Here is a 19,810-nt window from a genome sequence, read left to right on the forward strand (position 1 = left end):
TACAATCAACCTGCTCACTCCATTCTAGTGCTAACAATATGGCAAACATTTCAACCGCATATACACTCAAGCGGTCAGGTGTTCTCTTGCTAATTTCCAATTGAATGCAGTACAAGGGATCAAAATGTCAAAATAAAAGCTAGACCATTTATAACTGAGGTAGGGAGGCATCTCTTAACTCCGAGGCTGGCAAAGCTTTGGAATTGTCTACTGCAGAGAGCTGTTGAGTTCAGCCATTAACAACAGATATATTACATCTCTGGATATAAAGCAACAAATTTGAGCTCGGTCAGGAAAATTATGTCGAGGCAAGACATTAGTTATGATCAGTGATGGAGAAGGGGCAAAGGTTTGAATGGTTGACTCCTATTCCTTCTGCTCTTAGGATTCGAGGATTTTCTTAAAATATCTTGGAAAAGTATTGCATCTTCTTTCGACTCGTGGGAATTCTTAGCCATGACTGTTTAGGGAGGAGGTATTTGGGATTGCTTTGTGAAGCTTAAGTCCCTTTATTGAGAAAATGACAAGCCGAAGCCCTTTATTGAATGAATGCAGAGTAAAGGAAGGAATGTGATCTCTCAGACTGCCCATCTGCCTCCTGGCAAACACTTACTGTCCCAGCTATGGCGGAGTCAGGGGCTTCACTTAAGATTAACACAGAACTCCAGAGGAATCAAGCCAACAGAGATTCCCTCGAAGTAGACCTATCTTGTCCAGGAGCTGGGCTCATTCATCGCTGTACGAGGATCAATTCTTTCTTGGATGGTCCCGCACCTTCCTCTCCATACAGCAGATCAACCCAAACTCACTGCTTTCAGACAATTATGTTATTTAACGGATTTTTATGAACGTTGCTTGTTCCTTTTGTTCCATCAGCCATAAGGACCTTGAATTCTCTCAGCAGAACCCGCCACCCCCCTCCTGCCTGGCTGAACAAGCTCTACGTCTCCTCATTTGACATCAACTTGTTTTGCTTGATCTAAAAGACAAGAGATCCTGCAGATGCTGAAAATCCAGAGCAGCACACACAAGATGCTGGAGGAACTTAGCAGGTCAGGCAACATCTATCGAGGGGAATAAACAGTCGACTTTTTGGGCTGAGAATCTTCATCAGATCGGATCTCGACTCTTCACTCTCCTCCACAGATGCTGCCCGGCCTGTTCCTCTAGCTTTTTGTGTATTATTTTGCTTGCTGTCCAGTTGTGTGGTAAAAGTGATTCGGAGCACGAAATCCATGCAAGGTGAGATGTCATTGCCATTGTAACTAGCCTAGTAATTCCCCTCCACGCTTGCTGACCGGAACTCTCCCTGCAGCCCCCAGGTTCTACAGACCCATTAACCTCTTGCACCGGGAGGAGGGCCATCCCCCGGAAGTGTTCCGGTGAGAGCAGCCGGCCGGTTCATGTGGCGGCGGCCGCGGCCACGGTGGGGATCTTCAGCGTTGTCGCAGTGCCAGCCTGGTTGGGTGGGTTTGCAGCCCCTTGGATGGTGAATGGTCAGTGACCCAGTTATGCTGCGTGAGGCGCCGGAGGGCCTGGCCTCTGCCGTTCTGAAGCCCCTGGCAGGTAAGATTCGACGCAGCGCCGGGGTGGGAAGCGCCGCTCCTGGTCGGTCTGCCCCGGCCCCAGGCCCGAGCTTCAGCACGGGGTAGAGACCGAGCCGCTGAAATCAGGTTGGCAGCACACTCCTGCCCCTCAGCGCGGTTGGTGGATTCACAACACCTTCGCTTTTAATGTTTCGGCAACTGAATGAGATTTTATGCCGTGATTTTTCTTCCACCTTCATGAGGTTTGAGCGTTATACTTCACAATATTTAGAGTATTGAGTCGTAGGCGATTCTGAGAATCTGCACCTGAGGGTTGAGTGTGGTGTGCAGGACGGGATATTGTTTTATAATCTCATTTAATACTGAGATCAGGAATTACTTTGCATGGAGTCTTTAACATTTTCGACCTCGGAGGACAGTTAAGTGTACTTAGTGGTTGAGTATATTCGTGGCCAATCGGTAGAACTTTCGATTTGGAAGTAAATTGAGATATGGGCATTCGAGAGACAAAAGGATGAAGTGTATAAGCTGAGATCTAATTGAATAGTGAACAAAATCTTATATGCTCCTGATAGCCTTCACAGAGGTTGAAGATTTCAGAGGTCAGTGATGATCTGTAACCTGCAAGTTAGTGAAACAAGTGGCACGGTAGTGTAGTGGTTAGCACAATGCTTTACGGTACCACCAACCCAGGTTCATTTGCTGCTGGTGTCTGTAAGGAGTTTGTATGTTCTCTCCGTGACTTGTGGGTTTCCTCCAGATGCTCTGATATCCTCCCACAGTTCAAAGGATAATTGGTCACTGTAAATTGTCCTGTGACTAAGCTAGGGTTAAATCAAGGGATTGCTAGGCGACCCAGCTCGCTGGAAGGACCTATTTCACACTGTATTTCAATAAATAAATATTGCATCAGGGCGGCAAATAATTTTCATTATAGGTATTTTAAAAATTTCAGGGTTAAGTGCTAGTCAAATTATGACAAGTTTTGATTTTGATAATTCATGAATCCTTCATGAAATACATTGATACATTCCAATTTTGTTGAGGTTTGCCATTTGTATAATCTATTCTACATTGTATAATCAATCTGATAGATTTTAAATGGGGAAGAAAAGGTTATTTCTTAATTAGAGGAAGTGAAGGGGAAGAGGAAAACAATCTTTGATTTTTTTTGGGGGGAACTAAAAATTGAGAAAGGAAAAGAAAAGGAGAGGTGACAAGTTGCAAGAATAGTATTTTATAAACGGTAGAGAAGAAAGCGGAAAGCTTCCCAGTAGATCGTGATTTTACTCCAGTGATGCAAGTGAAGTACAGAAACATGACAATGAGTAAAATTAGATCTTTAAAGCAAACCAAAGAAATTGTGAAAGAACCAACAAGATGACAAAAGGCCAAGCTGTTCACTGAAGATCTGTAAGACAACAGTCACTGTAGTTGTTGTATATTTTTTTATTTGCCATATGCTCTGCAAAGATTGGAACTGAGAAACTCTGGAACAGTGCTTAACCTTAAACAGAATTTCATATTTCACAAATGTTGGGGATGATAAAGACAATAGCTGGCAGTGAGGGGTATTGGTAGACAGGGTATGAGGATGAAAAGTAATATGTTACTATAAATGGGAGGGAACTGAAGGCATGTTGGGAAATATATTAATGAAATTCTAACAAAGACCATCTGAAATCCTGAAACAAATAAAACAGATAGATAACCCAGACATAAAGAACTGTTTGGCTATCCTCAGATGCTATGGAAACATCCTCTCTTTGCAGTCTCCTTGAGAATGAAGTTGTTGCCAGCTTAGTCAGCATTAATCTGACAAGGGAGAAACATGTTTTACCTTTTAGTTATCTCAGCATTAAATTTTAGAACGAGTTCTTGGCAAAAATCATAGCGGCTCAGTAGTGGAGAGCTGAGCTGCAATCTGGTACTTTCAGCCATGATTGATATGCTATCAAGCCTAATGTCTCTGATCTCATGGGAAAGAGGTAAGTGCATGATCATGCTTTGCTGAGGTTCCTTTAATGAATTTGATTTTGTTAAGCATAGTTGCCGTTTGTGCTTTAGTCCAGTACTTGTAGAATAACCTGTTATCCGCCTGTGGTTTTAGTGTTACTATGCATCAACATTTGTGTGGCTAAATAAAACCAGTTGTTGTTGGGTTGAACACTGATAGCTGGGCCTCCGTTGACTGAAAATAAAGCAAATCTTGCATTTAAAAACAATGCACACTCTGCAGATCAGAATCAAATCACAGATATATGTCGTGGAATTTGATGTTTTGTGGAAGCCGTACAGTTCAAGACATGAAAATTACTCTCAGTTACAATAAAAATAGTGCAAAGGGGAATAGCGAGATAGTGTTCATGGAGCATTCAGAAATCTGATGGCATTGGGGAAGAAGCTGTTCCTAAAACATTGAATGAGGGTCTTCAGGCTTCTGTACTCTTCACTAATAGCAGTATCGAGACGAGGGTATGTCCCAGTTGTGGCCCTTAATAATGGATGTCATCGTCCTGAGGCATTGCCTTTTGAAGGTGCCCTTGACAGTGGGGAGCCATGTGCCTGTGATGCTGCTGGTTGGGTCTGCAAACCCTCTGCAGCCTCTTTCAATCCTGAGCCTTCGTTGTAGGTGGTGATGCAACCAGTCAGAATGCTCTCCACTATAGAAACTTACTGGATTCTTTGGTGACTTACCAAATCTCCTTAAACTTTTAATGATGTATAGCTGCTGTCGTGCCTGCTTGATTGCATCAATATTGTTGGGCCTAGGACAGATCCTCTCAGATACTGATGCCCAGGAACTTGTGCCTGCTCACGTATCATTTCCACTCCTGATCCCACATTGCGATTTACTAAGATGGGCTAAACTATTTATTTACTTTATGATATTCAAAATTTATTTACTCTACTTTGTGAAACGCTTAACTCTCCAAAATAATGTCAATTGGAAGTGGGTTCATAATAAAAATTTAATATCAATTATTTCACAATTTTTTTTTTTACCAAACTCGTTGTTTAGCATGGTTAATGCATAAGTTGGCTAGAAGCATATTATAAATCCAACCCTGCTGTTTGCTATTGAGAACATCAATTGATTTGAGAGATCAGTGGGGAAGCAGTAAATTAGCTGGTTTATTAAGGGTGACCTGGTTTGATCTTTGTTGAGCCGTGCATTGAACAGCATGTTTAAATAGTAGCACAGATAATCCATGTTGCCACTAACATTAAAGATTTGTATAATTACTGAGCAAAGAAAGAAGCAAAAGCAGCATGTCAATTGCTATTTGTAATTCTATAATTTATAATGCAGGTGTGTTTACATGACATTTTCTATGTTTGGTTCTGATATAGTTTTAAATGCTGTTCTAAACCCCAGCAGCAAAACAGGCAGTAACTAACTATAGTTTTAAATACTCTGCAACACTTGATCGAAAACATTGGGGTTAATTTTGCTGCTGGTTCTCATTTTATCACTACTTTGACCAGAAATTTTGTACCTCTTGTTAAATTTCAATGCATCAGCCATTCCTGTAACAATATTAATGCTGAATATGGAGTGGAAAAGCAGTGAAGAAACAGATATCATATTTTTTATATATAGTAGTTTCAAGTTGGCAGTACCTCAAGCACTTTGCAATATATGAATGGGTTCTGAAGTGGCATAATTTTTTTTGTGAGTAGATCATGCACTCACAGTCTGCTGGAGGGGCTCGGCAGCGTCAGTGGGGGTGGGAAAGGAATTGCCAACATTTCAGGATTAAACCCTGCATCAGTTGACATCTTCAGTGGGATGAACCTACAATGTTCTAATTTTGGACAAATCTGGTTTCACTGCGAAGATTAACGGGTAAAACTTCTCAGCAAGTCATATGAATGCTACCATTGGTGGGGAAGGAAATCTGTAACAACGATGTTTAAGTTTATTGGAAGTTAACCTTGTTGCCAATCAGGAGTTTTTTTTTAAAATAGATCTAGATTGATTCCAAAAGGAATTATTTTTAATCTTAGCAAAGCACCACATCAGCTTAAATCTGTTATTTATTATTTGGAGATTTAGTCTACAATGAAAATGCACAGTTTAGAGTTAAATTTCAGTGCTTCATGAAAAGGAATCTTCAGTGAATAGTAATTTTAACCCTTCGTTTTAGAATTTTTAACTTTTTAAATCTATGTTTCAGAATTATACCTGAGGTTCAATTTATATAGTTTTTTTAGTTTTAAAAAATATTTGGTGAGATATCTCATGAGAGGTGTGCTCATTCTTGGGCTGGATATTTTCACAGATTTAGTGGTTAGTATCTGCCATGCACAAAGCTTATTGACTACCCACAGCTTTTTCATAGTTCTTGAGCAGCAGTTTGCAGCAGAGCAACAGGGACCCTGAGTATTTGTTATCAGGATGGGATACAACGTCTGTCTGAAGAACGCTCACTGAGATGTGAGACTAATCATGTCTAAAATGTAACTTTGAGCACAAATGGAATCGAAGTAGGGGATGATAATGAAACTAAATTTCAGTTTATAAAAATATCTCCTGTGTAGTATTGAGATTCCATCTTTTTTTAGCTCTGAAAAAATTGGTTGATTGTAATTAAGACTTGATTGTGGTATTTATATTTGAGATGTATGAATGTTAATAGGTTTAATGCATAATCACAACAACTCTACAACCTTGTGTATTTCAGTGGTGATTCTGTTAATTTCATTATTAGTCTAGTGAAATGGAACAGCTGAGTAAATCAAACAGCAATATATAGAGATTTTGGCATTTAACTATGCAGATTTAGACCACTGTCTAATTTACTCTAAAAATGAGTGCTGTGAACTCACTGATATTCACTATGCAAAATTTTTGAACTGCGTTGCCTTAGGACTGAATTGAAGGAACAGCTAGCCTGTGTTCATTGTTCTCTGCTTTGTAGATTTTTAAAATCCAAATATTAACTATTATTTTCTGATTTTAATCTCTCTCATATACTACACTCAGAATTTTAGTTCTTTTCTTGGTTTGTTGCTTCATTATAGTACAGTATATTAATAATATTTTTAGTTATTGTCATAAGAACGTCTGTATCAGCAAGACCTTTTCAAGTGATCTCATTTTCCATGCAGCTTCTGTGCTGTGCCCAGTGGAGCCAGTTGGAAGATGGTTTGAGGCACTTGTAAAGAGACGGGCAAGGAATGTATCAGCTTCCTTTCATGAATTGGAAGATGAGAAGGAATCATCTTCTGAGTCAGAAGATGAAGAATTACAACTTGAGGAATATCCATTGCTGAAAACACTTGAGCCAAAAGACTGGAAGGTATGTATAGGTGTATGGTTAAAATTTCTGTCTGCAGTCAAATGGCAATTTAAGCATGTTAATACACTTTTGTATTCCTAATGTATTCATTTGCTTTGATTCTTGAGCCATTTTGTCAGTTTTAATTTATTGGTTATTTCTTTAATACCTGCACATTAATCTCTATAATTTTAGAAAGTCAGGTTGTTTATTTTCATCTTGTTCATTGTCATTGAGAATTGATAAAGATTTCCATCATAGCTTTGCCACGTCAGCCTGTTGACCATAAATGAATGCTACTTTAGAAATAGAAAATGTTGGAAATAGTACATTAAGAACATCTGGTGAGCGAAGCTGCGCTTAACATTGTGCTAATAAGTTATAGGGTTGGTGTGTCTCCAAGTGGTAATTCATTTTTTCCAAACATGCTTGTCGATGATGTGAGCCTGCTGAAAGCACTTGACAAGGATCCATGGATTAATCTGATTAAATTTAAAGCTCATAGAGCTGAAGGCAAATTCTTGACCTGCTTTGGTGATTTATTTGGTAGTAGAAAATAGATTAAGGTTAATGGGTATCTACTGTGATCTACTGACTGTTTAGTGTTTCATGAGGGGCCTGTTCCTGTGTTGTACTGACTGATCCAAATTGTTTTGTGAGTCCTCGGTTATTGATTTTATTTTGATGATTTGGACAACATAACGGTGAGTTATTTATTGAAATTTGTAGGTGCTATAAAGATTAGGGGCATAGATTAGATTAGATTAGATTCAACTTTATTGTCATTGTGCCGAGTACAGATACAAAGCCAATGAAATGCAGTTAGCATCTGACCAGAAAGTGTTATTTACAAAATAAGAATAATGTTATTTACAAAATAACTGCGAATAAAAAGTAAGTGCTACAGCACGCAAATGTAAAGGTACTGAATCAGTACAATATGGGTGCAATACTGCCTAGCTCTATGATGTGAGATTCAGCAGGATCACAGTCTCAGGGAAGAAGCTCTTCCTGTGCCTGCTGGTGCGGGAGCAGAGGCTCCTGTAGCATCTACCAGATGGGAGGAGAGTAAAAAGTCCATGGTTAGGGTGAGATGCATCCTTGATAATGCTTTTCGCCCTGCCCAGGCAGTAAATAGTATAGACCGATGTTGAAATTTATGGAAACATTGGATCTGGTAAGTGGACAAAATTGTAGGGTTTACATGCACACAAATTGGGTTAAATAAAATTTCAGGCATTTTCTATATAGTGGAAGTGTTCGGAACAAAAACAAGAGATCATAGGTTTAAGGTGAGAGGAAGATGTATTAAAGGGAACTTCAGGGGAAAGTTTTTACAGAGTAATTGGTATCTGGAAATTGTTGTTGGAGGAAGTGGTGGTCAGATCCGATCACTATGTTTAAGGGATACAGGCACTTAAATAGGCAAAGCATAGAAGGATACAGGCCCTGTACAAACAGATGGGATTAATGTAGATGAAAAAAGCTGGCTTGGATGTGATAGGCTGAAAGGCTCATTCTGTGCTGTACAAACTGTGACTCAGACTCCAGCACAAACTCAAAGAAATTCAGGGAGATGGCAAAGCAACTTATTGAAAAATAATGGTAGTGTTTTTTTTAGAAATAAACGTTCAGTGGAACTTCAACTTGTATAGCTAAAAGCTAGGATAAAATGGGAGAGATGTTTATATCAGACTCTACCCTGGTTAGAATGTACCTGAGTACTAGAACAGTATAGCATACAGCCCACCATAACTAGATTAAACTAAAAATGGAGTCAGTGGGAATTAGGTGGGAAGCCCTGCGCTGGTTGGAATCATACTTGACACAAAGGAAGGTGGTTGTGGTGATTGGAGGTCAATCATCTCATTCTCAGGACATCACTGCAGGAGTTCCTCAGGGAAGTGTCCTAGGACCAAGCATCTTCAGCTGCTTCATCAATCACCTTCCTTCCATAAGGTCAGAAGTAGGATGTTTGCAGATGACTGCATAATGCTCTGCACCATTTGTGACTCCTCAGATAGTAAAGCAGTTCATACCCAAATGCAGCAGGACCTGGACAATATCCAGGCTTGGGCTGACAAGTGGCAAGTAACATTTGAGCCATGCAAGTGCCAGGCAATGACCATTTCCAACAAGAGAGGCTCTAGCCATCATCCCTTGACATTCAGTGGCATCATCATCACCGTACTATCAACATCCTGGGGGGGAGGGGTTACCATTGACAAGGAACTGAACTGGTCTAGCCATATAAACACCATGGCTACCAGAGCAGGTCAAAGGCTAGGAATCCTGTGGCGTGTATCTTGCCTCCTGACTCCCCAAAGCTTGTCCACCATTTACAAGGCTCGAGTCAGGAGTGTGATGGAATACTTGACACTTGCCAGCACTCAAGAAGCTTGACACCATCCAGTGTACAAGGCAGCCCAGTTGATTGGTACCCCTTCCACAAGCTTCCAATCCCTCCACCATTGACGAATAGTTGCAGCCAGTGTGTACTATCTACAAGATGCACTGCAACAACACAAACAGAGTTCCTAAGGCAGCACCTTCCAGCCCCATGACCACTACCATTTAGAAGGACGAGAACAGCAGATACCTGGGAACACCACCATTTGGAAATCCCCCTCCAAGTCACTCACCATCCTGACTTGTCCTTCATTGTCGCTGGCTCGAAATCATGGAATTCCCTCCCTAACAGCACTGTGGGTGTACCTACACCTCAGGGCTGCAGCAGTCAAGAAGGCAGCTCATCATTACCTCTCACAGGCAACTAGGGATGGGCAATAAATGCCCACATCCCATAAATGGATACATTTTTTAAAAATCCTTTCTGCCTGCACATGATCCATATCTCTCCATTCCCTGAATATTCATGTGCCTGTCGGAAAGCCTCTCAAATGCCACTGTCATATCTGCTTCTGGTATGACCATCCATGGCAGAAAGTTCCAGGCATCTACCACTCTCTGTGCAAAATAAAACTTGCTTTAACTTTTCTCCCTCACACCTTAAAGCTCTGCCCTCAAGTCCTTGACATTTCTACCCAGGGAAAATGATTCTGACTATCTACCCTATCTATACCTCTCATAATTTTGTAAAACTCTATCAGGTCTCCCCTCAGCCTCTTGTGCTCTAGAGAAAACAGTCCAAGATTGATCAACCTTGCCTTATACCTAATACCTTCTAATCCAGGCAGCACCCCGGTAAACCTTTTCTGCACCAACTCTCAAAAGCTTTTTTTCTATAATAGATCAACCAGAACTGCACATGGTATTCCACCTGATTTGTGCAAAGGATGTGTAAATTGAAAGAAAGAAAGAGGAAAGGGAAACAAGTGCTGTAACTGAGAGGTGCAAAACTGTGCAGCTGATGGAAATCCGAAATAAAAGAAGTTGGAACCAACCAGCAGGTGTTTTTGAATCTTTGGATGTTGATAGAAGAAGTAGCTATTCACTGATGTTGCATTCCAGTTACAGGCATGGGAAGGTTAGGAGAGTGGAGAGCAAGTAAGCTGCATAAAGAGTGGTTCCTTCAGAATGCAGAAAGGAGAGGGAATAACTTGTTTGGTGGTGGTAAGGATACAAACATTTGTTTCAGGTGGGCCGTGGATTCATTTTTGTGGCCTCCAATTTAGTGCATTGTATTCATTGCTTATGTTGTCTCCGCTGTGTCAGAGAAATCAAAGCAGAGCACCTTTGTTCAGAATACAAAGGCGATCATGAGCTTTCAGTTACCAGTCAGTTTAATTTTTCATTATTTTGTCCTTGGCCTTTTGTATTGTTCCAGCAAAACCCAAAATAATCTCAAAGAATTGTATCTCATCTTTCAGTTTGGCATGTTACACTCTCTGGACTCAACAGTGAATGTTTGGTAACCAGCTTTTCCAGTTTGTGCTGTAGCTGGGCAATTCTAATGAACAATAATCATACATAACTTACTTTACTCTCCCTGTAGATGCTCCCTGAATTGCTGGGTATTTCCAGCATCCACTAACTCTTCAAATTTCCAGAATCTGCAATGTTTTGTATCTCCTTTCCTCGCTCTCATTTGTCCTGATTAATCTCTCAGTCCTCCAGCCTTCGTCATACTCTCTCAGCTCATTTCTTTTCATAACACAGTATTTTTGATTTGTTTCTTTTATCCTCACTTGATAGCAGTTTTCTCCAAATCAATTCTTATATTTAATTAAATATATAATCCCACCTGCGCAACATTAAACAAAAAGTAGTTCCAGTATATCTGAAAGGATACGAAGTCACAAAGGACCAAAGTATGAAGGCCGATGGTAAAATCCAATCAGCCGATTTAATAAACTGCTGCTAAATAGTACATTTAATCAATCTGGTTTTTGTTATTTGCCATTGTTATGGGGTTTCTTTAAAACACCAAAAATGAAGTATATTCTGTGGGAAAATGTGAAAGATTCTGAAAACCAAAATTGCTGCTGCTGTAAGAGTTTAGTAGGTCAGGAAACATCCACACAAAGGGAAACAGTCAACGTTTCAGGGACAAGGGTATTTTCTGTTTTTGATGTAATAAGTTCCTGTTTACGGTTAAAACATAAGGGGAACAGACAAGTTTTAAATGCTAGGAGCTCAGTCTGAACTTCAGAGTGCTTTGGAGTAATGCATCTTGGTTTATCAATCAATTAAGCTGTCCATCTGTATTAATTTTATGGTTAAGTTGATAGTTGATTTTTTAATCTTTTACAGAATCAAGATCATTATGCTGTTCTTGGGTTAGGACGTTTGAGATACAAAGCAACACAGAGACAAATCAAGTCAGCACGTAAGTATTTTCCCACTAACTGAAGGGTTCATTCGTTTGGAATCCCTTTTAGTTTTGTACTGTGATTGATATGTGTTACATGGAATTTAAATGTCAGTTGAGAAATTTTAGATAGCTAATTCAGAGGCAAAGAACCTGAAGAGTAATTTTTGATGTTTTCTTTACCCTTTATGTTCGAACCAGAAATTATTAGATTCTTATGTAAAAGGAAGCAGGAATATGATGGTAGATCAGTGGTGTTTAATGATAGAGCATGTTTGAGAGTCTGACCAGCCTAATTCTGCTTCTGTTTATGCTCTAGATCAGCTGTGCATTTTGTTTGATGCAATGAAGGGCAATAACATCAAAGATATAAAAGTGTTTGGCTGGAATTTCGTGATGGAGGGAATTAGATTTCTCCCTTATTTGATATCCTGATTTTTTATCTTTATTTTCATTTTGCATTGCAACTTATTGGAAAGGTGAGATAAAATGCCTTAGTATCCTCTACAGGGCACCTCTGATCTGAATGAGTGGAGCATTAGACATTAACTTTCATAAAGTTAGAGACGGAATAGCACAACTTAAGCAAAATCTTTTTGATTTTCTATAATTAATCATTCACCTGCCCCACCCTGCAATTCCTGGAGTATTTGCACATCAATGATGTCAGCCTAACCTCAGCTTCCTCCCACAGGCAGTCAGACTGCTAAATAGCTGCTCCACCTGACTCTGTTTTGGACACTTTTAACTTGCACTGGACACTTATAACTGATTTAACTGACATGTGGCTGTTGTGTTTTACTATTTATTGTTATGTTTATTATTTAGTGATGCGTTTGTTATGTTATGATTGCACTGCCCCTGAGGAACACTGTCTCATTCTGCCCTGCAGAGCTGATGTATGGTTAGAATGACAATAAAGTTTTTTGAATCTTTGAACATCACCTTTTGGGCTATTGTGTATTTTGTGAAGACAATAGCCATTGAAGTTTTCAAGACCTTTTGAGACCTCTATTGGGTGAAAACATAATAATTTGAAAGCTTTTGTGTTTGGAGTAATTCCTCATCATTGTTACTTGTAGCCCAGGTTGACTTCATCTGAAGTTGATGAAACACAAACAGTCCAGCTACTACAGTTTCAGCTAAAGACAGTCCAACCACAATGATTTCTACCAATGGGGGACTAATGCATCAACTGAAATCAATGTAATTGATACTTTCACTCGCAGTACTGCTTAGAAGAGCTTCAGGTCAATCAGGCATTGGGCACGTAGATATGGATCCAGGAATCAAACAGCATTGATTCTTCAAAGCTGGAACTTTAAATTTAATCATTGGCATTTATATTCAAACTCAACTATTCTCTTATATTTGTATTGGTGTGTGGGGCGGGGGGGTGTCATTCCTCTGCTAATAATAAAAAAAAACTCCAGTTGCTCTCCTGTTCAATCCAAGCACAATGTTTACTGAATGGAAAATGGTGAATATCTTCTGTTTTGATAAAAAATATATTCGTTGAAAGTTGTAGGGATATGATGCCAGAAACTTGCAATATGAATGTACCTAGCTGGACAGATACCTTGTTAATGTACCTTGTTAATTTTTGACAGGTTACAGGGTCACTGATCTATATCTGAAAACCCCTTATTTAAACACATATAAAAATAGTTTACAATTAAATAATTCAATAAATTATGCAAATACTACTTTATAATTACGTCAAAATGTTTATTTTATATGCGGCTGCAGACAAAATGTTAAACCAAGCATTTGCTATCCTTCTAAAAATGCAATTGTGGCTTCTCATGGAATAAATTTATAAAAGCTATTTCTATTTGAATGACGTCTTTTGAAGTTAAAATTTCTGAATCACACTTTTTGAAGCAGCTACAAAATTAATTATACAAATTAGACTGGAAACCAAATTGTACAGAGAGAGAGAGAAAAAAATAATTCTCATCTGGTGGATGAATTATTGATACCATGGCACCATTTGGGCAAGCCATGAGGGCTTGAATCATTTACGATTCTTAGCACAGTTTCCAAGTTAAACCTTTGAAATGAAATCTGCTCAGAAATGTATTGGACAGAAACAAACTTAAGCCACGCTATTTTCTTTTAGATAAAGCCATGGTATTGAAACATCATCCAGACAAAAGGAAAGCAACAGGAGAACAAATAGGGGAAGGAGACAATGATTATTTTACATGTATCACAAAAGGTAAGAATTGTACTGGTGTGTGCATTCAAAGTTGTGATTTGTTTTTAAAAATCTTAATCAAGTTGTGGGATGGTGGATGGGGGAGAAAACTCAAAATTTGGAGTATAACCTTGATGGAAATTGTTTAAAATGTGATTAAAGTCATCTATTCGGGGAGGTTAACTGATGATCAAAGTCACATGCACAATTTAATTCGTCGATAATTTTCTCAAACCCTTTAGCCAATGAAATATTGTCAGATCCTTTGAAACGTCGCGCATTTGACAGCGTAGATCCCACTTTTGACAATACAATTCCTTCCAAAAGTGAAGCAAAAGAGAACTTCATTGAGGTGTTCCAGGCAGCCTTTGAACGGAATGCCAGGTAGGGGGAAAATCTCTATATAGTCCATTGTAGAATGTTTGAAACTTAAATTGAAAGAAAGAATTGAATTCAGCATTAATGTTACTTCTGCAAATTTGGAATTAAATCACAAGGTAAAGTAATTCCACTCAGGTCAAGAACAGTAATGTTTCACCAGAGCATGCTTGAAGTGCTACTCTTTGGAATATGCTGTTGTTATTATATTGTAATGGGTTGTCAAGAGTTTTAGATATTGCTTCCAGTGCCACGCTAACATGTTAGTAATAACTCATAATTTCCAAACTCTTATTCAGTTGAACAGTCGCGGTTTTTTGTCTTGAATTGGATATAATGAATTTAAAAACTCCACCCCTGACAAATGCATTCCAGTTTGATAAAGCTGACCTACAACAATAATGTCCCACTTGTTCAATCTATTTTCTCACTGTAAAGCCTGGTGTTGATCTATTTTGCGTTATTGTTGCAACCTACAGTAATTTTTTAATGTCTTTCATTGTTACAAAACGACAAGTTTCATGACATGTCAGTGATAATAAACCTAATTTTGATTGTTTATAAAGAAAATTGAATAGGTCCAATAAATTTTACTAAATGGCTCATGAATTTGGGTTATCTGCCATTTCAAATCCAGTTTTACCAGACATGGTTTTTTTTTTCTCAACTCTGTCCATATTAGATTGAAAGAGGTTTCTGGGATATACTTAAATGTATGTTTCTCATTTTGTATTTAGTTTTAACTTTTTGATTGAATTTTACTGAAAACTTTTCCTTTTGTAAGATTTTATCATGCACTGTTTACTAAACATTTAATTATGAAAAATACACATTTTATTCTTAGGTGGTCTAAAAACAAACATGTTCCAAAGCTGGGCAATTTGAATTCTTCCATTGAAGAAGTTGATGCATTTTATTCATTCTGGTAAGTTTGTTGTTTCCGGTATCTTGTATTTTTGATGCCTTTATCCGGAAAAACGTATTCTATCACGACTTATATAGCTTCAGATATAAGATTCATTTATTTATCACATATACATCACAATACGGTGAAATGAGTTGCTTACATTAGCAACCTAAGGATGTGCTGTGGACATCCCACAAGATCACTACACATTGCGGCGCTAACATCACATGCCCACAATGATTGGCAGAACAACTCAGCAAGCAACAAAACAAGCCCCTTTTCTCCCTCACACCCAACCACACACAGTCTTTCAACCCCAGGACAGGCCTCAGGTCCTCTAGTCTTCAGCCTTTTGCCATTGAGCTTTGACTTCTGGACTTCTGATCAACCTTTGGGATTTGATCTTCATATCGACTTCTAGACTAGCCAGTAACAGGGCTCTGAACTCTGAACAACGGGCTGGCTGACTGTCTGTCTCTCGTGCCTTCTGCTTGTATGACATCTGATCCCAGGACTCATTGATCTGGAATAGCCTGACATCCACAGATGTCTGCCTTTAGTCACATATCCATGTCACTGACGATCGAGTGCCAAGACTGTATGTCTAGTCTTAACCCTTGGGATGTAATACCTTCATCAAAACTCTTCTTGGCTCCCTAGAAATCCCCACTGGAGATTCCTTCCCAAAGCCTTTGAGCTTTTCCTAAATCATGATGAAGTAATAGCTGCTTCTGTGTGGTGTTTTATAAATGGATCAGCTGTTTGAGTAATGAGTTTGCCTCATTATCATAAGCTGATCATAGTCATAGCATTAAATTATAGTGTAACATCATGAACAATATTCAAAGGATGGCATTTTACATTTACTAACATAATGTGGAAATGGACACAGTCAAGTGACTTCAAAATTGTAGGTTTGATACATATTTTTTACACAAGGACAAGAATAATTTACAGAAATTAAAAATACGCAAGTTTCTATTGTTCCATTGTGCTTTAGCAGTGATCCATCTTAAAAATGTTCACATTTAATACAGGCCATCCTTGGTAACATCAGTTCCAATTTTACAGATGTCCATAAGTCAATTTTGTCCACAAGTTGGAAAATAATTAAATATGATCACATACTTCTGCAATACTGTAACGAATGGCATCAAAAGCACACAGGACTGATAAGACTGACAACGTGCTAAAAGTGGAGAGAGGGAAGAAAATAGTTTTGTACATCAGTCTTCTGAATTTTGAGGGAGCTCATTCAGATGTTTGGATGTGTTTTCTGGGCATGGGTCTATAAACGGGTGAGAAACTGGATATCACTGTTTTGATTTAAAGCTTATTCCTTCAGTAGATTTAACGTATTATGTAGAACCCGTCATATCCTAAAAAATTGAAAATGCTGGGAATAAGCAACTTTCCCCCTGAATTTTGAGGATATAAAGTAAAACTGACAAAATATTGTAATTATTTCCTTCCTTAGAGAAATTTACATCTTAATTGTAATGCTTGTATGATAATTTTTCAGATTCTGAAATATTGTTTTTCCATTGGTTTGAACTGTGCTTAGAGTTAAGATTCCAGTTTTTTGCATTTTCCTTCCTAATGCCATTTGAAAAAACTTTCTCTATGATGTATTGCACTAGTCAATATGGTCTGTAGCATACTTGTCTATCAGTAACAAATCATTTTTCCAGCAGCACCTAGTATGCAACATGGCTGATGGTTCATTGCAATTTCACGGGCTATTCTCCTGACCTGGTGTGAGACTTGGGGTCCTCTGCTGATTAGTTTGCTACTAAAAGATTACACAGCATCAGCATTTTTCAGAGAAGAATATCATCCTGATTGATGCCTCTTCTGGGATTTTGTTATGTGCAGACTGACTTCTTGACTTGCCTGTGTGATAAGTAATACAAAAAACTGTACAATGTTTTTGGATGTCCTGAGGATGTATGCCTTATTATTGGAGTACAAATGCAAGTACCAGTCTGCTTACTCAGTGAAGGACACTCCTGCTTTGGAGTGTATGCACTGAATTCAGCAAACTAAAAAATGATTGCAGGGTGGCCAGGACTGGGAACTCGAGGTTCTGTTGGTCCTCATTCCGAGACAATAAGCAAAAAGGGAAAGAGTGGGGTAATGTTAATCAAGGAACATAATAGTACAGTGGTGCGTACTGATACAGACGTAATTGATCTGCTTACAAAGTGCGATTTACGTGTAAAGAGTATGAGGGGAAAGACGTGTGAGAGAGTAATCTATAGGTCTCCATGGTGTTACATCTTCATAGGACACAGTATAAATGGAGACCTGCCAAAGAAAGGGAACTGCAATTACTTCATGTGATTTTAACCTGCATATTGAACAAATTGATTTAGGAATGGTACTGTGGAAGAGGAATTTATAAAGTGCGTCTTGGATTGTCTTTCAGAGCAATATGATACAGTCCTTAGTTGGGAACAGACTATTTTAGATTTGGTCATATGTAATGAGATAGGATTAATCGTGTAGGCAAGGAGCCCTGAGGGAGTTGTGATCGCAGCTTGGGAAAGTTACAGATAAAATTTGAGGATGGAGCCTTCTAGTCAAAAAGCAGAGTCTTCAAATGAAGTGCAATTTCAGAATATGAAGTTGCAGAGGATGGACTAGGAAAATAAGCCAAAGGAAAGGTCAAAGATGTACAATGATGGTAGATCATTTAAACCAATAAATCACCCATCTTCATAGTGGAGGACTTTGCCAATGTTTCAACAATACCAGATGGACTAACTTCAAATAGAAGGGAAGAGCTTGTAATAGTAAGTATTGGAAAAGCTCATGGCCCCTATCCAGGGGTACTAAAAGAAGTAGCTGCAGAGGCAGGAGAGAAACTGGTTGGTTTCTGAAAAATAAATTATAGGAGGGTACTGATAGATTGGAAAATGGCAAAGATAACTCCTTTGCTCAATAAAGGTGGTAGACATGAAATAGGAAATCATAGGGCAGTTGATTAGATGATGGAGTGTATAATAAAGGAAGAAATAGTTAAAGAAACCTAGTGCAATCAAACTAAATTAATGTCATTTTATTCAGGGAAAATCGTGTTCAATAATTTTGCTGGAGATTTTTGAGGATCCTTCTCCTCAAGGAGGTACTGAGCACATCCTTGAATCTTTTCCTGAGTCTGTCTGGTAATCTCTTCCAGGACAGAGCGTAGAATATTGTTCTAGCCACAAGTGTGCCAGGTGAAATTTTGACATTGTTGTAGAAACATAGAAAATAGGTGCAGGAGTAGGCCATTCGGTCCTTCGAGCCTGCACCGCCATTTAGTATGATCATGGCTAATCATCCAACTCAGAGCCCTGTACCAGCCTTCCCCCCCCCCCCCCCCCATAACCCCGATCCCTTTAGTCACAAGGGCCATATCTAACTCCCTCTTAAATATAGCCAATGAATTGGCCTCAACTGTTTCCTGTGGCAGAGAATTCCGCAGATTCACCACTCTCTGTGTGAAGAAGTTTTTCCTCATCTCAGTCCTAAAAGGCTTCCCCTTTATCCTCAAACTGTGACCTCAAACTTGTCATTGGTAATTGGGCATGTAGTTATAAGTTTTAAACACCTGAGATACAGAGGTTTGATTTTTGACATTTGGCAATTAACTAATTCTGTGAGAATTTGGTTTATATTTTCTCTGTGTCATTCGTCGTCAATTTTAAATTTTCTCTAGGTATAACTTTGACTCCTGGCGGGAATTTTCTTACTTAGACGAAGAAGAGAAAGAAAAAGCTGAGTGGTATGTAATCTTTAATTCATCTTTTAGTTTGTCAATATTTTTCAAGCCTTTGACCCATTTTAATGAAAATGCATGCAAATTTTCTATTAGGCAGATCTAATCGTTCACTGAGACTGTCTTTTTGAGTTATGTATCCAAAGTTGCTGTTGCCTCTGTAATTAACCCCGCTATATCCTCATTACACTTCCCCTCCACAATCATCAACAGGCCACCATTCTAATTGCATTTCTGACTGTCTTTTCCCCTGTCCTCAATTATTGGGCAAGGTTAGTTGTTATGGTTTCTAATGAGAAATCTTCTGCTGAATTAGTGACATAGGAACGAGGGATCAAAGCAGAGGGCAAAATATGAAGCGTATTAATATTTCAGTTGCGTTTGAAAAAGGATTAATCAGGAACAGTTTTAGTACTTGAAATCTGAAGAAGGGACTGATACATCTGTTAAATATTTGTGTTAGTATTTATGATAGTGAAAGAGCTGCGGAATTCTTCTCATTATAATACACATTAACAAAGTAAAACAATGAAGAAAATCGTCTGCTGCAAAAATGATGGTCATTGAGAGGCAAGTACTTCACTTACCTGGCTATTAATTGAAATAGTGTAACCAGAGTAGATACCCTAATTGCCAGAATTTTGATTTGGAAACCAGTTCTTTTAGATACTAAAATTGCATACTTATTTTACTGTCTTAGAAAAGTGAGGGGGGGGGGTGGGAAAAGTTTGTCTATTGTATTCCAGTTAACACCTGTTACCTGTTGGGAGAGTTTAAGAAGAGTAGAGAGTTTAATAAGAGTAGAAGGACTGTAAACATCGCATATTTTTGGAGCAAGCCAGCAAATATATGTAAAATAGCAGACTATTTTGAGAAAGCTGATTTTTTATTTTCATCAAGAGGTGATAAATTAGTGGTGGGCTGGGTGGTGTCAGTGGATGTTATTTACATGGTTTTCA

The 19,810-nt window shown here is 38.6% G+C and overlaps 1 protein-coding gene across 3 annotated transcripts in view; it reads left to right on the plus strand.

Annotated features, from left to right (window-relative positions):
• Positions 1–1,373: 1,373 nt before the first annotated feature.
• The window catches only part of dnajc2 (DnaJ (Hsp40) homolog, subfamily C, member 2), a 36,104-nt gene continuing 17,667 nt past the window's right edge, over positions 1,374–19,810 (plus strand). Inside the window, exons 1-7 of one of the 3 annotated variants that reach the window (XM_072241164.1) lie at positions 1,374–1,566; positions 6,663–6,853; positions 11,546–11,621; positions 13,726–13,824; positions 14,046–14,187; positions 15,026–15,106; positions 18,792–18,857. In XM_072241164.1, coding sequence (XP_072097265.1) covers positions 1,494–1,566; positions 6,663–6,853; positions 11,546–11,621; positions 13,726–13,824; positions 14,046–14,187; positions 15,026–15,106; positions 18,792–18,857 — 728 coding nt within the window. In that variant the 5' untranslated portion in view covers positions 1,374–1,493. Of the gene's footprint in view, positions 1,567–6,662; positions 6,854–11,434; positions 11,456–11,545; positions 11,622–11,922; positions 12,083–13,725; positions 13,825–14,045; positions 14,188–15,025; positions 15,107–18,791; positions 18,858–19,810 lie in introns of those variants that run through there. The other 2 variants (XM_072241166.1, XM_072241165.1) reach the window with 2 other exon arrangements.

Source organism: Mobula birostris, chromosome 23 (genome assembly GCF_030028105.1).
Source record: "Mobula birostris isolate sMobBir1 chromosome 23, sMobBir1.hap1, whole genome shotgun sequence".
NCBI lineage: Eukaryota > Metazoa > Chordata > Chondrichthyes > Myliobatiformes > Myliobatidae > Mobula > Mobula birostris.